This window comes from Sphaeramia orbicularis, chromosome 13, assembly GCF_902148855.1.
Source record: "Sphaeramia orbicularis chromosome 13, fSphaOr1.1, whole genome shotgun sequence".
Classification (NCBI taxonomy): Eukaryota; Metazoa; Chordata; class Actinopteri; order Kurtiformes; family Apogonidae; genus Sphaeramia; species Sphaeramia orbicularis.
This window is the reverse complement of record NC_043969.1, coordinates 43,211,251-43,233,278: the sequence shown is the minus strand read 5'-3', so window position 1 is coordinate 43,233,278 and position 22,028 is coordinate 43,211,251. Positions and strand designations below refer to the sequence as shown.

Below are 22,028 nucleotides of genomic sequence, written 5' to 3'. Positions count from 1 at the left end.
GATCCGTGAGTCAGATGAGAAGAAACAAAAACATGACAATATTATGTGTTGAATCATTCACTATGATTTGACAATAACAGGGAAAAAGAAAGTGATCTGGACAGATGTACTGACAGAAAACAGCTCTGACACTGGTGATCATCTGCTGCAGTGGGTGCACAAGGTAAATATTCTGTTTTAATGTGAAACTTGTGTGTGATTGAACTGGGATCAGCTGATGAGTGCTGGGGGGGGCGGGTTCAAATACGGGTGGGAGCCATCTTGAACGGCTGCTGGACCAGACTCTTTCGTAGTCAGCTAAAAACCGAATACACCTTCAAACACCTCAAAGGGAGCCGGTTATTTCACATGTCTAAGGTAACTGCCTCTACCTTTACGCACCCTCGTCTCATGGGTAGCTCTTTATCAGACATTTAACTGTTCTACATTGAACCTAAACCCGAAGCTGCTAATGTTATTTCGACATCGGTAGCCAAGGCTGTTAGCTAACTAGCTAGCAGCGTTAGCATGATTTCTCCAGAGCGGCTGGTTAACTGACGTTCACTAACATGATCCATATCCGGCTTTCCTATTAAGAAATCACACAAACATACATCGTCCATAACTCTTAGTGTAGTTATAGTCGACTTTGCGTCAATATGTAGGACCAAGTAAATCTGCGTAACAGTAGCGTGAGTTTAAGCTAGTTAGCGTTAGCCTGAGGTCGGTAGCTAGCTTTAGCTTATTCGAGCTAATTCTGTGTTGGTTGGATTACACATACGGCTCTGAAATCCATCGATTTTTCAAGTTAACACACGTTCATCCACTAGAAATAGTTGACGAAGGTTAATGTCAGACTAAATAAAGGTTATATTTTTGCTAGCGCTGGTAATAAACCTAACTTGTATACACTGACGACGTTCCCACATTGTTAGCAAGGGTTAACTAGCTTTAAATAACACTACGAACTACAGTCACCGCTAAAGGTGCTCACTAGCTAACACTGACTTTATAAAACTACTACGGTAACGTACAGATAAGCTTTGCCATATATGTATATTATCTCTACTGGTGTTTCTAACTCTGCTTCTCGTATTTTTCAGGGTTGGGAAAACCTGAGAGGACGCTACGGCTTGGTAAAGCTAAGCCAGATGGCTAGCTGAACAGTGAGCCTGTACTTGGAGCTAGCTGAGCCCTCCTGCTATATGGTTTTCCTCATAGCATCGGCGAGTGACACTTATGCTAATCCCCAACTTGCTAAATATATCCACGCTTAGCAATTTTCTGAAGATTGGAAAGAGGCATTTGTTTGTTGACACTTGATGACCCAGAACGAACAATACTGTTGTGGAGCCTGCTGAGAAGGATCAGCACAATTTACTTAAGAGATAGCTAATAGTCTGAAGAGGAGGACAATCTCTCAAACTTGGAGTGGTCCCAACAGAGAGGACTCATTCCATCAGGCGACTGTTAGAGGTTTCATTGTGACTGGTACAGAAAAGTTTTAAGTTTAGTAGTCATGAGCACCGCAGGAACAGAGAACCCAGTGATTCTGGGCCTGTCCAACCAGAATGGACAGGTTATATGTTCAGCGAAGACTGCTGGAGCACCAGGTGGGGGTGGAGGAGGTGGTGGTGGCGGCGGTGGCGGCCCACAAAAACCCCAGATAAACCAGATGAAAGGCACAATTAACATGGGCAATTCTGTGTCAGCCCCTACACCTAATGCTGTCATCAGGTAAGTTTTATGAAACCTGCATAATCGAAATGAAGTGTTGTCTGAATTAACCCATAAAGACCCAAACATCCACCTGTGACTAAAACCATCTACTGATCTAAACTGTTTAATAACTGTTGATCCACGAATCCTATCAATACATGTAAATAATGTAAAATACAGTTTGTCATCTTTTCATGGTCATCAGATATGACCCATTTGGATGTTCAGAAGCTTCATAGTTGCCAAGGAAACACCATTCATCGTCTTCTACAACATTAATTCACTAATGAAATCCATGGAGTTTCATAAATGACAGTGGATAGACACTTGTTTTTTATGTTCAGTTAATGATATATTTTACAGAAAGTCACTTTTTCTTTTGTCTGTTTTGATACAATAACCTTTGAATTAATTCTGAGCTTTTATGAACATCTACATGATTGGTGAATTAAACATAGGAAAATGGATGATTTCCACTGGAAAAAAATGCCAAATTCAAAGGATAATATTGTAATAAATTATGATAAATCACTTAGGAAACATTAAATGGAGAGAAAAATTCATTTGGGAACTGCCACTAAAGTCACACTGGGTCCCTATGGGTTAAAATATTTATTTAGCTCTATTTCTAAACAAGTTTTACCTTCTACAGGCCTGGAGATGACTGGAAGAAGAGCTTGAAATTGCCCCCAAAGGACATGAGGATGAAAACTTCGGTTTGTAACTTAAACAGAGATAATTTGGATGTAGAACATGTAGGATCAATGCAGTTGCTTAGTTAGTTTTTGTTAGAAGTATCTTTTTACTTGAATATGTAACGATGTAAGCAAGTACCTCTTCTGTTACTGTTATCACTCAGACTTTCCAGCCATGCAAAAAGGGACTAAGAAAATTCTCCTTAAACTTTTGTTTTTGGTGGGAGGGAATATAATTCAAATTTTTTGTATATTTCTTAGTAATATATTAACACATCGTTTTGTTGTCCATTAACAATTATGTAGTCATTTATTTCCACACTGATCTTAATGTTAACTACAATGTGAGTTATATAATATATAAAACTTGGAAGTCAAGTCCTGTAAATCTCATACTACTTAATTCTAGTGGGAAATCTACATTTTTCAGCAGCAGTGTTCTAACCACTAATGGTGTAATTGAGGTCAGTGTAGTTGAGAATTTACAGCTGCTCATTTTGTCATTGGTCTGACGTCAAGAGGATATGTTTGGATTAAGTATTTCAGAATTTCACAACACTGGGTGGTAATTTTCTTTCATGTATCTTTGTGCCCTTTAGGTTTGAAATGGATGATATTCATTAGTTTAAAAGCCCATAAGTTTACATCAAGGTTTATTCATTTTAACCTATATGATAAATTACAGGATGTGACTGCAACTAAAGGCAATGAATTTGAAGACTACTGCCTAAAGAGAGAGCTGCTCATGGGAATCTTTGAGATGGGCTGGGAAAAGCCATCTCCAATCCAGGTACACCTTTGTTTGCACAGCTTTCAAAGTCCATATCCAATCAGTCAGTGTATGTTTATTTTCTAAATTTTGGTAGCCGTAGTTTTCGTATCTGTGTGTTGTGGATATTTTTGGAAGGATGCAGCTTAAACCCGATCTATACTGAGATCAAGTTGTAGTGGTTTCTAGGTGAACTTGTTTACACGCTTCAGAAATCGATGAGCTGTAACTTCAGAAGTTTGTTTTTCCCATATGTTCACTCTGTTATTTTTAATGACTAAACCTTTAATGTAAATATCTGAGAAGTAACACTTCTTGTCAAACTGTTCCTGCTTCTTGTGCAGGAGGAAAGCATTCCCATTGCACTGTCAGGAAGGGATATCTTAGCCAGAGCCAAGAACGGCACGGGAAAGAGTGGAGCCTACCTCATTCCCTTACTTGAACGCATTGACCTGAAGAGGGACTGCATACAAGGTGAGAAAGATGCTCATTTATCAAGAGGATTATGGTGACATGGGAATGGATAAAGGAATATATATAGATTCTGTTTTTGTTTGAGTTCTTCCACAAAGTCTTTGGTTGAGTGCAAAGTCTGAGGCAGTTTTTGTTTTGGTCTATTTGTTAGCTTTAAAGACTAGAATCAAACACGCTCGTTGGCTCCTGTCTGTACATTAAAACATCGTAACTAGAGCTGCTGTTATCAAATATTTTTGTAAATGATGAATCAAACTAATTTTTGATAAATGATTATGTTAATAGGCAGAAAATGGTAATTGTGAAAGACATGTTTGAAAGTGACAAACTACTTTTCTTTTATTCCAGAACCAGCTGAAACAACCACAAAAAGTATGAAAGTAAAATCATATGTATATAAAATACGTATACAAATAACAATAACATAATTATGTATAAAATATTTTCTCGCTGTATGAATGACAAGTCAAATGACATCTACAAACAATATGTGGTCTTCAACAAATTTATGTGTAACTTACAAACAAGATGGAATTAACATACATTTAAAAAAAAATAAAGCCAAATATTTTTAATGTTAGTGTGAATACTGTAAAGTTTAAAGGAGTAAGTGATGGTTCCATTGAAGAAAAGTGAGAGATATTTCCTGCCTTTTATCCTTGTCTTTAGGTTGTTTGTATTGATCCTGGCGTCATTTGCGTCACAAAAAACATCTGTGTGAAACACAACAGCAGAACCATTGTTTAGCAGCAGCAAAACTTCAATTCAGGAAAATTGCAGTCGAATAATTTTTTTTAAAAAGTTTTGAGTCAATGATTTCAGCCTTAATTGTCATGCCAAACAGCTGATACTTAGCCTTGTTCCTGTCACAGTTGGACTAAGGTTTTCTAAGTTTGTGTGTACAATTCTAAAACCTTTATCTGCAAAAGAAAGTTCACACCATGGACGGACTCTGAACAGCTGTCGCCAGGCAGACGATACAGAACAATAAAGACAAGGACAAAGAGATTTAAGAACAGTTTCTACCCAACAGCAGTCACCACATTCAATACAGGAAAACACATCTGATGTGTAACATGTTTTAAAGGAGTCAGTGGCAAAACAGAATTTATGTTTGTGTGTGTGAGGGGTGGCTGCTGGTTATTTTACCTGAAACCTATTTAACTGTTGTAATTTGTATTTTATATGAGGTTTTATATATGATGTACAGATTGGATGGCCCTTTTTAAATTTTGTTGTACTTATTAAAATGACAAGAGATTCTATTCTAAATGTCACCTGCTTCTTTTTCCAGCTTTGGTCATTGTGCCCACCAGAGAACTGGCCCTGCAAGTAAGCCAAATATGTATCCAGGTCAGCAAACACATGGGCGGGGTGAAGGTAATGGCAACCACAGGTGGAACCAACCTACGTGATGACATCATGAGACTCGACGAAACAGGTAAACTTACAATTAACTGGAATCTGTGCAGACACAGCGTTTCTCTGCTTCGGGTCATTACTGTGTTAGGCTACGTTTAGACTGTAACGGTCTGAACCGAAATCACAAAAGTGGCGTTGCGTTCTAACTTTTAGTTCTGTGGATAAATCTGCATACAGACGGACACGCAAAAGTGTGGGAAATTTCTTATTTATGGTTGTAGTCGTATGTACACCAGGTGGCTAGATGACATCACCACCACCAAGACCAAGCACCTGTGTAGAACCTTTCTACTTCTCTTCCTGTTCCCTCCTAGCACGAAATACAATCACAAAACAGGAAACAAAACACTACTCTATGTAGATTTGTGTCAAGTGCTGAAACGACTCTTGGATGTAAATTACAGCGACTAGGGCAAATTGAAGGTCCGTCGCAGGGAAATAATCTGACATGTTTTCCTGTACTGGTGCGTGCCTGTGATGTCAACTTTACGTGATGAGAAAATGCAGCTTTACATTTTCAACCCTTTAGACCAGGGATGTCAAACATGTGGCCCACAAAAGGTTCCAATCCGGCCCGTGGGATGAATTTGCAAAGTGCGAAAATCCCACAGTCAAGGCTGTCAAACTCATTTTAGTGCAGGTTCCACATACAGACCAATATGATCTACAGTAAAATAATAGCATAATAACCTACAAGAAAAATTGACTTCATATTTTTGTTCTCAGTTTGATATGAATAAAATATTACCATATACCTATAAATAATGACAATTTCAAATTTTTGTCTTTGTGTTAGTGAAAAAAAACAGATTATGGAAGTATTTACATTTTCAAACTATTCTGTAACAATAAAATGCGAATAACCTGAACAAATGTGAACAACCTGAAATGTCTAAACAAAATTAAGCACAATTTTAACAATTTTCTGCCTGTTACTGTTTAGTGTCTTCGTAGATCCGATCCATAATGCACATAAGTTGAGGCATAGTATTGTTAAAATTGCACTTATTTATTTATTTATTTATTTTTTAAAGAAATTAAATTTTTTTCAGGTTATTCACAGCTTTTTGTTTGGATAGTTTATAAGTCAGCATTTTCATAATTTCATGTTTTTGGTTTGTTTTTTTTGCACTGAAACAAGACAAAAACTTGGAGTTGTCATTATTTATAGGTTATTATGCTAGTCTTTTACTGGTCCGGCCCACTTGAGATCAAATCAGGCTGAATGTGGCCCCTGAAAGAAAATGAGTTTGAGAGCCCTGCTTTAGATGGTGACACAAGAGTGGAGCGTTTTTAAGATCTCCACTCTGGAAGGTGGTTCACTTTTTTTGCGCTTTCAGCCCCCCAAAACGCCGTAGCCATCTAAATGAAAGGTACATCTGGTAAAATATTTTTTCACCCTAGAGCATTGTCGCATGAAGTGGATCTTAGTCATTCTTAACCATCCTATTCATCAGTCTGTGTTTTTGTTAGTTTTTTATTATATAACTAAGATGCGCAAGCCATCGGGAAAACCTGTTCACTCTTTTCACCAGAGGCATTCCTAGATCCTCATGTCATTGTTTATATTGGCCTTCTAAATTTGTCTCTTGAAAGATCAGAGCAGGTTTATATAAATGTATGTAGAACGTTTTGTTGAACAGATCTGTCAGTCTGGCTCATCTGTTCTGTCTGTATTGAACACGGATAAAATTCTTTACTTGGATACTGGAAATGACCCCCAAAATATTCTGTATATCTTCATGGCCACATCATTAAAACACGGTGGTTCTTGTCTTTTTATGGCAATAATTAGGATTCTGTTTCTGTACCAGTGAAATATATTCTGATATTTTATTTAGCATTCACATTAGTTTTGGTTTTTATGTCATTTTGATGCTGAATGGGAATAATTGTCAGTTGAAGGTCGGAGTTTCAAAACGGGTGAATATTCTGTGGCCTTGGGATAGTTTTTAGATGAAAAATGTTATCCATATATGCACTAAACTGGAGTCAGTGGTGTTTAAATCCCACCAATACATCCTCTACATGAATCATCTGTCTTAAAACCGTATGATCACTAGTCTAAGGCTGTAGTTGACCTCAACATGCTTCTAATTGTCTATAGTTTTGATTCTGGGCCCTGTGTGTTCATATGTGCTGATGATCTGATGTACTTTCTCTTTTATTTTTATTTTTTTAAACAGTTCATGTGGTCATTGCAACCCCTGGGCGTATTTTAGACCTCATCAAGAAAGGAGTGGCCAAAGTCAATCAAGTGCAGATGATCGTTCTAGATGAAGTGAGTTTGACTTGTTTTCTACATTCACCACAAACTGTTCCATTATGTTTATGGCTGAGAATATTTAGACTTTCCAAAACAAGTACTGATATTTGGCTCCACAGCCGTACTTTTATTTATGCCAATTCTTCATTTTAACAAACGGCTGCTTTACACATGATGGTACAAATCTGTAGTTTGAATATTCTGCTCATATATATTTTTCTTACACTTAAAGCACAAAACCTTTTCCAACAGTGTAGTTAAAGATCAGTTGTCATTGTCCTTTCTACAGTTTTATTTCTTTTTTTCATTGAAAGGAGTTTCCCAATAAAATGCCGTTGTCCACAACTTGAATTTGTTTAACCCTTTAACCCCTGAGACATTATTTCAATGAAATGAGCTGCTTGGAATTTGCAGCTGTAGAAGTGTCATAAAAGCTGCTGCAAGTATGTGCTTGTTCCTTTTCTTTGCTTTACCGTGTGTTTTAGGGTCAAAACAGGGCAGATTAACAGAAAAAGACAGAGAGGGAATTGAAGTTTGACAGGTTTTTACCAAATAAGGCACTCAGAATGTACATCAATAAGACATTTAGGATGTTGAACATGAACTGTGAACTGGAACACACTGAACAACAAAGATTTGAATTTTGGCCCAGTAGGTTTTGTTTTCGGAGGCGTTTTTTTCTTAATCAGTTCAGCTGCTTTTTGGCACCCGGTTGAACTTCAAAAACAATTACATGATTAAAACTCAGGGGCGTTTGGGAGAATCACAACACAGCAAACAGTAAAACCTAAAAACAAGGAAAACAGCGTTAACAAAAAGCCCAAACCGTCTATTTTTATAGTGAGTCGGTCCCACTCACTGCTCTGTTTTGCCCTCAATTCCACAAATGGCATGGGGTACACTGAGCATGCTCAAATGTCCATGGATAGAACATGGTCTATTTCATCTGCACATTTTGAGATTTCGGTTGAATTTTTAGGAATATTTAAAATCATACTCTACAATGCATCTCGAACAACAACACTTAATTCACTGTTTTTGTTTGTTTGTTTTATGGTAGTTTCATTCTACCCTACTTACATTTGTATATTCTAATTTAGATTCTTTTCTTTATTCTTTATGTTCTTATGCTAAAACCCAGACCTGGTTAACTACATTTCATTCTATCATGTACCATTGATCGAATGACAATAAAACTGAGTCAGTCTGAAATAAATCTCACATGCAGAATGAGCCCCGAAAGGGTTAAAGGATTAACTTAATACCATTAAATAAAAATGTGTTGACTCTGCGTACATATGTCAGTCTGATGACAAGACATTTTTCAGTATTTGCTGCTGTTGAAACCCTGTTGTTGGTGCCACAAACGTATTGAATTTAACTTTTTTGTGTTCAGCCCAGATTAAGTTACAGTTACGACCTCACTCGGGGTCAACTCTCACCCTGGCCTCTTTTCTTTTGTCCTCTACAGGCTGACAAACTCCTGTCTCAGGACTTCGTGCTTATGATGGAGGAGATCCTAGGCTTTCTCTCCAAACAGAGGCAGATTTTGCTGTATTCTGCCACCTTCCCTCTCAGTGTGCAGAAGTTTATGGTACTTAAATCAATCTGTCACCTGATAAATGAAACTGATGATCTGAAACTCGACCTGGATGTGACTCCTCTCATCTTTGTCTTCCAGACCTCGCACTTGCAGAAGCCCTACGAGATCAACCTAATGGAGGAGCTCACACTAAAGGGTGTGACTCAGTATTATGCTTATGTAACTGAAAGGCAAAAAGTCCATTGCCTTAACACCTTGTTCTCCAGGGTAAGTGCAGCGTTCCTGCTCTTGACGATCCTGTTCTAATTGGCCTTCAGCTGTATCATAAAAACACTCCTGTAAAAGCCCTGTTATTTGGCTCCTATACAAACTTTTAATAAGGTCTAACACATACTTTTTTGCAAAGGTATGTTTTGCATATTATTGTTTATTGGAAAAATTCAAAATTGGACACTCAAAACATAATCAGTGCCTTAACTATGAATCTTTTGGCTAAGGTTTGTTGTTGCTTCTTTTTCAGCTCCAGATCAACCAGTCTATAATCTTCTGCAACTCCTCTCAGAGAGTAGAGCTCCTTGCCAAGAAGATCTCTCAGCTCGGTTATTCATGTTTCTACATTCACGCTAAGATGAGACAGGTCAGCACTACACACACACCACCTTAGAATAACTTGTTTACAAGTCAAAGTGCAGTGGATCGATGCCAGATCAGATGCTACTGTTTCTTTGGCTGTGCATGTGATGCATTCACGTAGATGTGTACATGCCTCTGCTTGATGTGCTGCATAGCTGCCTCTGAAATGTCACTGCACCTTTTAATCCCAAAGAGGAACAACACAGTTACACATCTGAGTTCCCTCTGAACTGTATGAACACATGATTAACATCATTTGTTACTTTACAAATTCACATGGTACTAGGCTGTTGTCTTTAAACTGTTGGAATATTTGGCATGAAAGAGTGTACTTGATGTGCTGCTGTGATGGACCTTCTGTTTGTTTCCCTTTGCTGTTCCCTCCAGGGTTTCACAGGTGTTTTTTAGGACCACTGCAGTTTCCTAAAATGCTAGATTTTATGGCTGCTTATGTTAGAAACTGCAACACATGCAGCAATGTTTTAAGTGGTATCTGCACTGAAATTATAGGATTAAGTGAAACCTGCAAAATAAAAATAACCCAAGGCAAGTTTTTTCAGTGAGGAGGAAAAAATTTACTTTTTAGTGTTCTAACTCCAGTAAACTTATGGACAGGGTTTACAAACATCCTATTTGTAAATAAAGTGCATTGTAGGTTGTTTTTTTTTTATACTGGAAAGCAGTAAAATCTGTCTACAACTCAAACCCAAAATGGACAAAATATAAAATTTGCACAACACACTAGTGGCTTTTCCATTGGACATCTGTGCAAAACTTTACCGAGATTTACTAAATGTCAAACAGAAGTGTGTAATGTCAGTTTTTCCATTAAATCACAAATGTGATGATTTGTTTATTTATTGCCAGATGACACGAGAAGTCATTCCATAAACATGGCGACAAACATAAATATCACGCTGATTTACAGATATATTCATTATTATGAAATATTACCCCTCTCTCGTACTAAATTTAAAAAATGATCAGGTTTCCTGGTGTGTCCACACGTACTGCGCCATGTTTCTGTTAAAACTCTTCTTCTTTGCTTGTTGTAACATTTGTCAACATCGGGGTTTTTTTGTTATTCATGTGACTCTTGTCGAGGAAAAAGGTCTTTCATTGCAGTTTTGCGTAATATATCAATTTCACTATGCCCAAAAAACCACCTCTTGCCAGCACAAAAACTTTTCATTGAAAAATGAGAATTTTGGTGAAAATGTTGTTTTTACTTTAGGCTAATTTTTATGAGCAAGTTATATTTGCACAATTTGAGGGTCAGTGGAAAAGCGACTAATGATAGTCATTAACAGTGGCAAACGTTGCTCTTTTCACTCTTTATGACCACGTGAAAATACCAAAAAATGTCTGCATGAGGACATCTTTGGTGATTTATGGTCCATATTTTACAGAGGACAGTTCTTGTTAGTCAAACTACATTAGTTTAATGTGTGTAATTGCTTGATCATAACTTCCTGGGTGGACTGCTGTTATGTTTTTGGATTTCCCTGAGGGGAATTAATAGCTTCCCTGTTGTGATCGTAATAAATGTGTGTTCCAAAATATCGCTTACTGTGCCCTCCAATCAGTTTTTATGTTTATTTTGTTCAGGAGCATCGCAACCGTGTGTTCCACGACTTCAGAAACGGCCTCTGTCGGAATCTTGTCTGCACTGGTGAGTTGTAAAGGCTCATGTCGGAGGACTTGTGTTGTATGTTACTGACCCCGTACTGTGAGGCTGTTCAGTCATGATCACTGGTAAATATGTTTTGTAGCTAAAGCTTTGAGTTTCCTGTGGAGTGGCAAGGTACACCATCTGTTCAGTTTTGAGAAAGTTTGATCTTTTATTTTTATTTATTTATTTTGGACGACCATTTGAAGTATTAAAAATTTGCCTTCACTTTTAATGGTCCATATTTTAATGGTTTCAGATATTAGTATAGTTACTGTTGATCACTGATAGGAAGTCATAAAGCCACAATTATTAGCCCCCCCCCTTGTGAAATTAAACAAAACTCTTGATTTCTTCATGGAAATGCCAGGTAACAACAAGTGTTTGTAGTGTATTTGTAAAACTCATCTTAACTTTTCAAATGGTCATGGGTGCCATTGAAAGGTAATGATGAGTTTTGGAAGTCAGTGCTTTGGTCTGATGACATTAAACTAGAACTGTTTTGGCACATGGATGTTGCTTATGTTTGGCGAAGAAAGGGAGAGGCCTTCAACCCACAGTTAAACATGGTGGTGGGAGCATTATGCTGTGGGGCTGATTGGCAGCCTCAGGCACAGGGAGCCTTGTTTGGGTGCATGGCATCATGACAAAAGAAAATTCTGTTGAAATTTTGAGGGATAATATGCGGAAATCTGCTCGTAGTCTAGCCTTAGGTCATCGCTGGGTCTTCCAACAAGACCGTGACCCAAAGCATTCATCGAAAATGGTCCAACAGTTCCTGAAGGATACCAAGTCCAAGGTCCTGGAGTGGCCTTCTTAGAGCACAGTCCTCAGTCCTATTGAGAATCTGTGGCAGGTGCTCAAAGTGAATGTCCATGCTCGGAAACCACACAATTTGGACCAGCTGGAACAATTTTCAATGGAAGAAGGGGCCAGAATCCCTCAGGAGACCTGTGCCAACCTTGTAAAGAACTACTCTGAGGTTGATGTTAGTTGTGGCTCAGAAAGGGTCCACTATTGACTATTAATGGCCAGGGAGCTAATAATTTTGGACGTCTCATTTTTGCCCTTTCTTGTTTTAACTCAGTATATCAAAGTATCTTAAACAAACTTAGTGGACATTTTATCTGTTATTTTGGAAACAACTACACTATAAATAGTTGTTGTAACAGTCATTTCCACAGAGAAATCAACAGTTTTGTCTAATTTCATAGAGGGGGGGCTAATAATCTTGGCCTCAACTGTATGTGGACTTTGATTTAGTTTGAGTTCACCTCCAGTGAAAGTACCACCTACTTCTATTGGGAGATTGATCTCCTGCATCAAGACCACAGGACTCTAACATAGCAGCAGAAAATGACAACCTCGCAAATTCAACTTGGAATTGATTCTTGATGGAAAGTGCTGGTGAGATACAAGGACATGGGTCCTGTTTTGCAAACATGTAGTGTTTTAAGTGGTCATAGTGCTTTAAATCACCTTCAGGCAGCATGTCTAATCGTAAGTAGGAACTATAAATCAGTGGCATTTACTCAAACAGTGTATATTTAGAGTTAATATTATCACAATAGGTACTTAAAGAAATATAAACTAACCTTGAAACAAAAAAAAGTGTTGTTTTTCCCATGATATGTTTGTAAAATAAAGTGAAAGTGAGGTCAGACTCATACTCTGCATAATTATGACACATGCCTTTTTACCTCCACTTCACTGGTACCACAGGCCCGTCAGGTTATTTCCAGTCGACTATATTTATTCTCTGAACAGCTTAGTGACTCATGGGGATTTGTTGTGATGCTGTTTCTTTCAGACCTCTTCACAAGAGGAATTGACATTCAGGCTGTGAATGTTGTCATCAACTTTGACTTCCCTAAACTGGGAGAAACATACCTTCATCGCATTGGGAGATCTGGTAAGAGCATCCATCGGTGACGTCTTACAGTTTGAGAGTAAAAATGCTTCAGACAAGTTTTTTTTTAAGTTGTTGCCGTCTTATCGTCCAGGACGTTTTGGACACTTGGGTCTCGCCATCAACCTGATCACTTACGATGATCGCTTCAACCTGAAGGGGATCGAGGAGCAGCTCGGAACAGAGATCAAGCCCATCCCTGGTATCATCGACAAGAGCCTATACGTGGCAGAGTACCACAGTGAGAGTGGTGAAGAAGTCAAGCCATGAGCCAGTGAGTTTGTCACAGAAAACAGGTCAAGGTCAACTTTATTTATATGGCACATTTACAACAACACAAAGTCCTGTAGAAAGATGTAGGTAAAAATACAAGATAGGATAAAACTACTTAAAATACATATATACAAGATGACATGTACTAAAACATAAGCAATAATGGGATAAATATCTAAAAACACAACCAGAAGATAAAACAAACATGTCACACACTTGTATTAAAACAAGTTTTACGTTTATTCCCTTTGACATTTTAGTATCAAATGTAATAAACTAAGCCCAACATGTGGCTTTAAGAGGACTGGGTCATAAGGTGTTTATTCTGCTAATATAGAAAATTATCAGCTGTGATTTAAACTGCATTGTTTACGTCCATATGGTGGAGATTCAGGCAAAAAACAAATGGGAACAGTTTCCGAATATAAGAGAATCAGATGTGGTGAAAGCAGGGTTCCCACGGGGTCTTAAGTCTTGAATTTACAAATCTGCATTTAATACCTTAAAGTCTTTAACCTCCTAAGACCCAGCTGTGGGTTTTCTGTCCACATTTGTTGACAAGAGTTTCACGGCTTTATACAAAAAAGAAAACTGTCCACCACAAAGGGCATTCCATAAAGATTTTAAAAACTGCATCTGAAAAAACTGTTGCATGATGTCTCAAATATAGGCACTTATTTAATAAAAACAAACAAAAAGCTTGTACTTTGCGGACATTTCCTGGGTTTCAGGAGGTTAAAAGGTATTACATTTTATACAGTAGGTTTTAAGTTATGTTGCCATAAACTTGTTCGCTGTGTTGTGTTTAACTGAGTCTGTGAAATGTCTAAACTGAAAAGAAAGTGACGTTAGTCGACTCGGTTCCAACTCGACTATTTATTTTGAAATTAGGAACCAATTATTTCTAACTTAGCCCCCAGTGAGAAATGACTCGAATGGTGGGAATTAAGGTGTTGGAGTAAATGAATACATTTTCCTAAATTCTAGGAGTCACAAATTTTTACCAGTATGGCCGAGAAATGGGTATTAAATGCTGTTCAAAGTAGTCTTAAAGTCTTAAATTTAACTTGTAGAAACCCTGTGTAAGGCTTCAGGCTTGTGTTTAGCTATTATTTAATTGAATTATCACAACAATTCCAACATGATTAGGATGATTATGAAACTGCTGCTGTAGAAGACTTTGGCTGTATTTGTATTTTGATCAGTCTTCAGTTGTTAAACAGGTTTGGTTTCATCAGGATAAGACTGACTTGAATTTTTATGATCACTGTCGGTAACTGTACTGTTATCGGCACCAAACAGGAAGTAAATGTTTAAAGACCTGTTTGATTTTTGTTTACCTGTTTGATTGAAACAGAATCCAGTTTGACGTGAAGTCTCTAAAAACGTGACTGGACCAGTGTAGACGGTAAATCAGTCTGTTCTTTTAATCCAGTATTTTTGACTCACACAGGTTTAAGAACTCACACCTCAAATCAACAATCTCCACAATGTATTCTCTAAGTCCTCCAGTCTGATGATCTGTCCTCTCATTGTTGTGTGAAGGTCAAGCTCAAACAGAATCTAGTCTGAGTCCTCCCAGTAAATACCCTTCAGTCTAGTGTTGTATGATCAGATCAGTTAGTAGTATGCAGAAATGAATAAACATGAAATGAAGGAGCTTTAGTCTAGAACAGTGGTCCCAAACATGTGGCCTGCGGGCTAAAACCAGTCCTCTAAAGGTTCTAATCTGGTCTGCAGGATGAATCTGTAAAGTGCAAGAGTTACACTGAAGTCAGGGGTGTCGAACTGGGTTTAGTTTAGGTTTCATATACAGACCAATGTGATCTAGAGTAACATAATAATGGCATAATAACCTATAAACAAGTGGTGCCAGGCACTAGAAACCCCGCCCCTTACACATATTTCACCCTTTATAAGTAAAGGGGAAGATTTTTTTTTTTTTTTAAATCCTAAAAAATTTAACTTTGACCTACTTTTCCCAAAATGTAATGACATCTATTCCGGGTCTCTGGCAATCTATAAACCCAGTTTGGTATGAATTGAACCAATAGTTTTGCTGCTAGTGTTAACAAACAAACTGAACAAAAACAATAACTCCAAATTTGCATCTTGGTTTAATGTAAAAAATAAATATATATATTTTTTACATTATGCCTATAAATAATGAATTGATTTTTTTTGTTTTTTCTTTTAGTGCAAAAAACCCCCGCATTAAATTGTGAAAATATTTACATTAACCTACTATTCTTTAACAACAAAATGTGAAGAACCTGAGCAAATATGAACTTGAAATGTCTAAAGAAAATTTAGGTAAATTTTACCAATATTCTGCCTGTTTCTGAATGTGTTTTTTTTTTTTTTTTTGTAGATTTGATCTGTAATGCACATGTATAAATAAGTTGAAGCATAATGTTGTTAAAATTGTACTTATTTTCTTAAACTTCAGTTTTTTTGAGGTTATTCACATCTTTTTTTTTTTTGTTTTGTTTTGGATAGTTTGTAAATGTAAATATTTTCATAATTAAATGTTTTTGGCACTAAAAGTGAAATATTTGGGGTCGTTAACTTGCATGCTAATATTTTACTGGTCTGGTCTACTTGAGATCATGTGACCCCTGAATAAAAAAAAGTTTGACACCCCTGATCTAGAAATTTATTAAAACAGGTACTTTATTTTAGATGATCGCTAATGTATCTTCTTTTTTTTTTCTCTACAGATCAGTCCATCCTTCATTCCCCTGTGTACCCCTTGTTTTCCTCCCCTCAACCCCACCGTATTGGATTTTTTTTTTTTTTTTTTTTTTTTTTAATGTACAGTTCTGTCTGTCTTCTTTTTTTTGGATGCCACCATATGGAATGTGTATTTGGATGGAAGCGTTTTTGGAAGAACTCATTTGCCTTCATAGGGCTCTGTGCTGCACCACCACACGCTGAAGACATGAGCACTGAGAGGAAAGCATGGGACCAAGTAAAAGAAAAAAAAATGATGTATCGATGCACATTGTGACGACTCATATCCACCGACGACACAAAGCCAGCACCAACAGACCACCGTACGACACCCTCCATTCTCCACCTTTTATTTTAGAAATTTTAACCAATTTGTATCAAGTGCCTTAACAAGCAGTTCAACTTGTTCTAAAGTAATAACCCTCCATCACACGTCATCTTTCACTCTTCATACCATACACTCACGTTCACCTAATGGGAAAATTTGTCAAACTACTGTAACGTCTGAGTACGTAGGTGAATTCATAACTGTTGGGTTTTGGTTGGGCCATCTGTTTGCAAACAACGGAGACAATTGGGAGGGCGGTCGGTGGAGTCGCTGTTCTGCTGGCGAAGATGCACATAAAGTCTGGCTGATGATACAAACGAGGACAAACTTGGATTTTCCATGGACAGAGATACTGGATTTTTCCAAGAGACAGACTGTTCAGTCGCTTGTTGAAGAAGCTCGTGCTTCTAAAAGACCCACACACTTTCCTCTGTCTTCAGTATCAGAACACTAAACCAATAAGCACTCAGCAGCCGCTCAGCACCGCGAGTCATGAGGATTCCTGTTCTAGTGGAGACGATCGGAGGGAACTCTTTCTTTCTTTTTTTTTTTCTTTCTTTTTTTTTTCTTCAAGTCCCATGTTTCACTTTCCTATGGATGGCCATAATCTGATTCTGTGAGATGTGCAGCCGACATGTAGGCGGCACTGTGTATATACCTTAATTTTAAGATTGTTTTAAACAAGTTCAAAAGGCTGGCTGACAAAGTGAAAAGCTTTTTTCTCCCCCTCCCTCTTGTTAGCACTGGAGATCGCTTCCTTAACTGCCAGTTTGTTTGTTCTGCAATATTGGCCTGTGAATTTATTTATAATTTTAGAAACTGCAGAATTTATTAGACTCTAAAACATTGAAGACCATGTGCGTGACATGTTCTTCGGAAGCTCATCACTGATAATCTTTTAGCCCCTCCAAATTTGAGGGAAGGTGCAATGATTCGAAGCTGCACTTAAACTAAGATTGTTGAAATCATTGCCCTGTATTCTCCCGGTACCAGTGTTAATGAGTGTTCAGTGTAGACAGATGGCTTTCTTAAGCTTGTGCATTTGAGTATTGAATTCTTTGTTGTCACCAGCCTTAACTTGTAAAACTTAATCTTGAGACACTTGCCAAGATCTTCAGTCTCAGCGGGTGATGTGGGAAGAGAAAATAATGTTCTATCATGTAGTCGTACTACATCGCTGCAGTGCAGCAGAATTGGCAGAGAATTAGTTGTTTTTTGTTTTGTTTTTTTTCTCGGGGGAGGTATTTGCTGTTACGTTGATCTTTGTGCTCTTTAAAACGCAGCTACATTACTTCATAAATATTTGGTAGGAAGCTGTGGTTTTATTTTTCCCTCCTCCCCCCCCGTTTTGAAGAATGTTGGCCAAGTGCATCAGGACGAAACCATCTTTATCTAAAAAACAAAAAAAATGTAGCAGGAATTCATGCTCTGTGCATTGCAACTTGGCTGGCTGCACTGGAACCAGCCGACAAAACGACGCTTCACTTCACACGACCTTCTGAGGTTGAGGCTGCACTTAAACGTACAGAGAGAATGGGTTCAGGCAATAACGGATTGCACTGCTTTTTTCTAAACTCACGATGCCCAAATGGCAGCGAAGTGTACGTCGCACGGAGCATTTTAAGAATTGGCAAAAATGGGGTGGGGTGGGGGGGGGTGTCTTGAAGGATTAGGAAAAAAACTATTAGCGGGACTGCTTGTTTAAAAACAGAAAAACAAACTGGACACCTCAGACTGCTGAAGTTATGGCTTATTTCTCTGCCCTTTTATTGGTAAAAAAGTTTTGAGTTTGGGTAATGGTTGCATTCGGGGGTTTCATGCAACAGGATTTCAATCTTGCGTGAAGGTTTCAGTTCATGCGGAGCCTTTTTGCAAACATTTCCCTTTGTGGTGAGATGCTCCTTTGACTCCAACCAGTGAGTTTTGCACATTTAAGTTCAGCTCTTTTTAAGATTAACGTGACCGTATGTCATTGAATTCTTCTGGTTTTGGAGTACGATCCCTGTTCTCTCAGCTCTTACGTCCCCGTGTCATCCTGCACGTCTGATTTGGCTCATTTGGCTTTTTTTTTTTTTTTTTTTCAGGGGGGGTGGGTGCGTCTGCGTTTGTTCAAACCCTAAATCGTGCATCGTATGAGTGAACAGGGATCTGACTGTGCAGGCGTCTGGCAGCTGCCTGTTTCCTCGTCAGCCCGCAGGCGGTAATTAAGCCATTCAGAAAAACAAGAACCGAGCCGCGCCCTTCGGGGACGCTGCTTTACCGCCAGCGGCTGCCGCGGTGAGAACCTTAAAGACTGAAACGAGAGCATCTTGCCTCCCATTGGCCGATTCCTGGAAGTAAATTGTCTCATTCTTTAAGGTCTTTTTTAAATTTGCGGGGGGTTAAATTGGCGCCGTCGCTGCCCTGATGCAGCTGCTCATCCACTCCTCAAACGCAACCAACACAGATTTTGTGTCGAATCGGGCTGAATCGCATCTAAATGTCAGGAAGGAAGTGGAAGCGAATGCCGAACAGCTGCATCAGTTAAACAACAGGGGGTGGAGCCTTCGGGTTTACAGAAACAAGATCACATGATCTAAAGATCCAAAGTTACGGTTATGGGTATAAACATGTTTGGAAAGGATGCCCTTAGATTTGGATTGTCTTTTTTTTGTTCTGTTTTTTTCCAAATGTTCAAGTGGAGTTTTGAAAGTCTCCAAATTTAAGTGAAGAATTTAAAGCCTGAGTTCTTATTTTTTATTTGATGGAAATTTGGTCGATTTAATTGGCAGATTTTTTTTCAGTGGAGCTAATTTTACAATAGACTTAAGTTTACAGAATGTCATTGGATACAATTGAAACGTTTGGTTGAAAATAAATAAAGCTCACTGAAATTTCCTGTTGGCAGTGTTGTGGTGCTTTTGTGTCCCCTGCATGCACAGCTGTTCTTCAGCCCAGTCACAGCCAGGTGGCAGTACGGAGCCGCCTTCGGTCCAGGCCTGATCCGGTTTCCTGTAAACTATGACCTGGAGACGCTGCCCAGACTGTTCAGTTCTGAGGTTCCAGACCAGGATGCAGGACGTCGGGGTGTTTAGTCTGTCTTTAACACTTCTACTCACATGTGTAAACTCTGCTGTTCCACCGCCGTGTGACAGGTGAGGAAACAGAACCCAGGCTCCTGCTGGTGGACTCTGACCACTGTCACCACCGCAGGGTTTAGTCTGTAAACAAGACAAACAGAACATTTGTCTAATGTTTCAGTTTCAATTTTACACCAAAATGTTAAATCTGTTTTTTTTGTTTTTTTTTAAATGTCATCTGCTTTAAATAAACATGTTGACCTGCCAGAGCTGGAATGGAACCAAATACTGAGTTCATCTGCAGGATTTCCCTTTGACATTACTTACAGAACTTCAGATCACTGCTCCTCTGTGTTCTTTTTGTGAAGCGTCTTTGAGTGTCCAAAAAAGCACCATACAAGTGTGATGTAGTAATAATAATACGTCACACTTGTATAGCACTTTTTTTGGACACTCAGACGCCTCACAATGTCTTAATATTTGTACTGTATTTCAGAAGAAAGCCCTTTTACTGCATTTGTTACTAGTAGCTTTTTACAAAAACGTTCTTTCATATTTCAGTACCATTAAAAAGGGTTCCTCCGGGGTCTTAAGATGTCTTGTATTACAAATCTGCATTTAATACCTTTTTAAAAAGTCTTTAAAAGGAATTAAATTTGATACAGTAGGTCTTAATTATGTTGTCATAAATGTGTTTGCTTTATTGTGTTTAAATGTTTCTGTTAAATGTCCAAGCTGCAAAGAAAGTAACATTTGTCGACTCAGTTCCACCAGTTCCAATCTGACAATTTATATTAAATTACAGGGTTCATACGGGTGCTGGAAATCCTTGGAAAGTGCTTGAATTTCAGTTTAAGTGCTTGCAATTATAACCAAAGCTACTTAGAGAGGTGATACATTTTGACAAAACTTTCCTGTCAAAAAAGTAAATTCTCAGGTGTTCTCGGGTACATTTTTATCTTAATCTTTATCTCTGTGTGTGTCTGAAGAACACTAAGTGGCTTCCCTTTTTTTGGAAAAAACTTTGTGTTCTCCTTTAATTTGTAAACTTTTTGCTATTATGAACATACACTGAACAAAAATATAAACGCACCACTTTTGTTTTTGCTCCCATTTTTCATGAGCTGAACGCAAAGATCTTAAACTTTTTCTATGTACACAAAAGGCCTATTTCTCTCAAATATTGTTCATAAATTTGTCCAAATCTGTGTTAGTGAGCACTTCTCCTTTGTCCTTTGCTGAGATAATCCATCCACCTCACAGGTGTGGCATATCAAGATGCTGATTAGACAACAGGATTATTGCACAGGTGTGACTTAGGCTGGCCACAATAAAAGGCCACTCTAAAATGTGCAGTTTTACTGTACTGGGTGGTCCAGGGGGGTCAGAAAACCAGTCAGTATTTGGTGTGACCACCATTTTCCTCGCACAGTCTTCTTCATGAATTCTCTGAAACAGCTTTGGAGATGGCTTATGGTAGAGAAATGAACATTCAATTCACAGACAAAAGCTCTGCTGGAGATTCCTGAAGTCAGCATGACCAGTGCATATTCCCTCAAAACTTGTGACATCTGTGGTATTGTGCTGTGTGATAAAACTGCACATTTTGGAGTGGCCTTTTATTGTGGCCAGCCTAAGGCACACCTGTGCAAAAATCCTGCTGTCTAATCAGCATCTTGATATGCCACACCTGTGAGGTGGATGGATTATCTCAGCAAAGAAGAAGTGTTCACTAACACAAATTTAAACAGATTTGTGAGCAATATTTGAGAGAAATAAACCTTGTGTGTACACAGAAAAAGTTTTAGATCTTTGAGTTCAGCTCATGAAAAATGGGAGCAAAAACAAAAGTGTGGCATTTATATTTTTGTTCAGTATAGTTTTAGATGCTTATAGCATAATACAATGTACATGATTGGGATAAAAGGGAAAAATCATGAGTAGATGTATTCCTGTACATGTGTATTTTTTAAGGTGTTTGCTGGAAAAATTAAAAAAAAAAAAAAAATTACCCTTAAAAGTGTGTCAATTTCACCTTGAAAATGTGTACAAACCCTGGAATTGGGAACCAATTTATCACCAACGTTTCAGCCCTCAGTAAGAAATGATTCGTCACAGCGGGAATCAAGTTGAACTGAATAAATATATTTTCCTGAATTCTAGGACTCTCAAATTTTTTGCTAGAATGGCTGTGCAATGTGGATTAAATTCTGTTTTTAGTATTCTTAAAAAGGTCTTTAAAAAAAAAAAAGTCTTAAATGTAATTTTAGAAACCTGTAGGAACCCTGATGAAAATTCTCAGTAGTGCTTAATTTGTGTGATATTGAAATGCAGTTATGTGTGTATTTAACCCTCCAGTATCCCATCCACCAAGGCCCTTACTAAGCACCAAATGTGCCTTTTTGGCACACTTGTGGAATAATGTCAAGAAAAATTTCATACAGTTTGTTTTTAATTCTTTTACACTTTTTTCTATTTCATCAACTTGAGCCGTAAATAAAAATACCAAATACTCAATAATTGTCACATTTTTTAACCCTTTAAATGCTGTTTGTAA

The 22,028-nt window shown here is 38.0% G+C and overlaps 2 protein-coding genes across 3 annotated transcripts in view; both read left to right on the top strand.

Moving 5' to 3' along the window:
* The first annotated feature begins 255 nt into the window (after positions 1-255).
* On the top strand, positions 256-19,288 carry LOC115431513 (probable ATP-dependent RNA helicase ddx6). The gene is made up of 14 exons (XM_030151919.1): positions 256-357; positions 1,083-1,716; positions 2,351-2,414; positions 3,079-3,183; positions 3,507-3,636; positions 4,931-5,077; positions 7,245-7,339; positions 8,796-8,918; positions 9,006-9,134; positions 9,388-9,504; positions 11,109-11,172; positions 12,980-13,081; positions 13,173-13,352; positions 16,072-19,288. Exons 2-13 carry the CDS (start codon positions 1,499-1,501, stop codon positions 13,346-13,348), a joined length of 1,470 nt encoding a protein of 489 aa, XP_030007779.1. The 5' UTR covers positions 256-357; positions 1,083-1,498; the 3' UTR covers positions 13,349-13,352; positions 16,072-19,288.
* A 103-nt stretch (positions 19,289-19,391) lies between these two features.
* The window catches only part of treh (trehalase (brush-border membrane glycoprotein)), a 44,008-nt gene continuing 41,371 nt past the window's right edge, over positions 19,392-22,028 (top strand). For both annotated transcript variants that reach the window (XM_030151917.1, XM_030151918.1), the window contains exon 1: positions 19,392-19,546. In XM_030151917.1, the coding sequence (XP_030007777.1) occupies positions 19,413-19,546 (134 nt within the window). In that variant the 5' untranslated portion in view covers positions 19,392-19,412. The remainder of the gene's footprint in view (positions 19,547-22,028) is intronic.

What these genes read in the sequence shown, in the direction of transcription:
- LOC115431513 (XM_030151919.1), top strand. Translation starts at nt 1,499, where the DNA reads ATGAGCACCGCAGGAACAGAGAACCCAGTGATTCTGGGCCTGTCCAAC. An exon ending in ACACCTAATGCTGTCATCAG is followed by an intron (nt 1,717 to 2,350) that starts GTAAGTTTTATG and finishes TACCTTCTACAG; the next exon opens with GCCTGGAGATGACTGGAAGA. An exon ending in TTCACGCTAAGATGAGACAG is followed by an intron (nt 9,505 to 11,108) that starts GTCAGCACTACA and finishes TATTTTGTTCAG; the next exon opens with GAGCATCGCAACCGTGTGTT.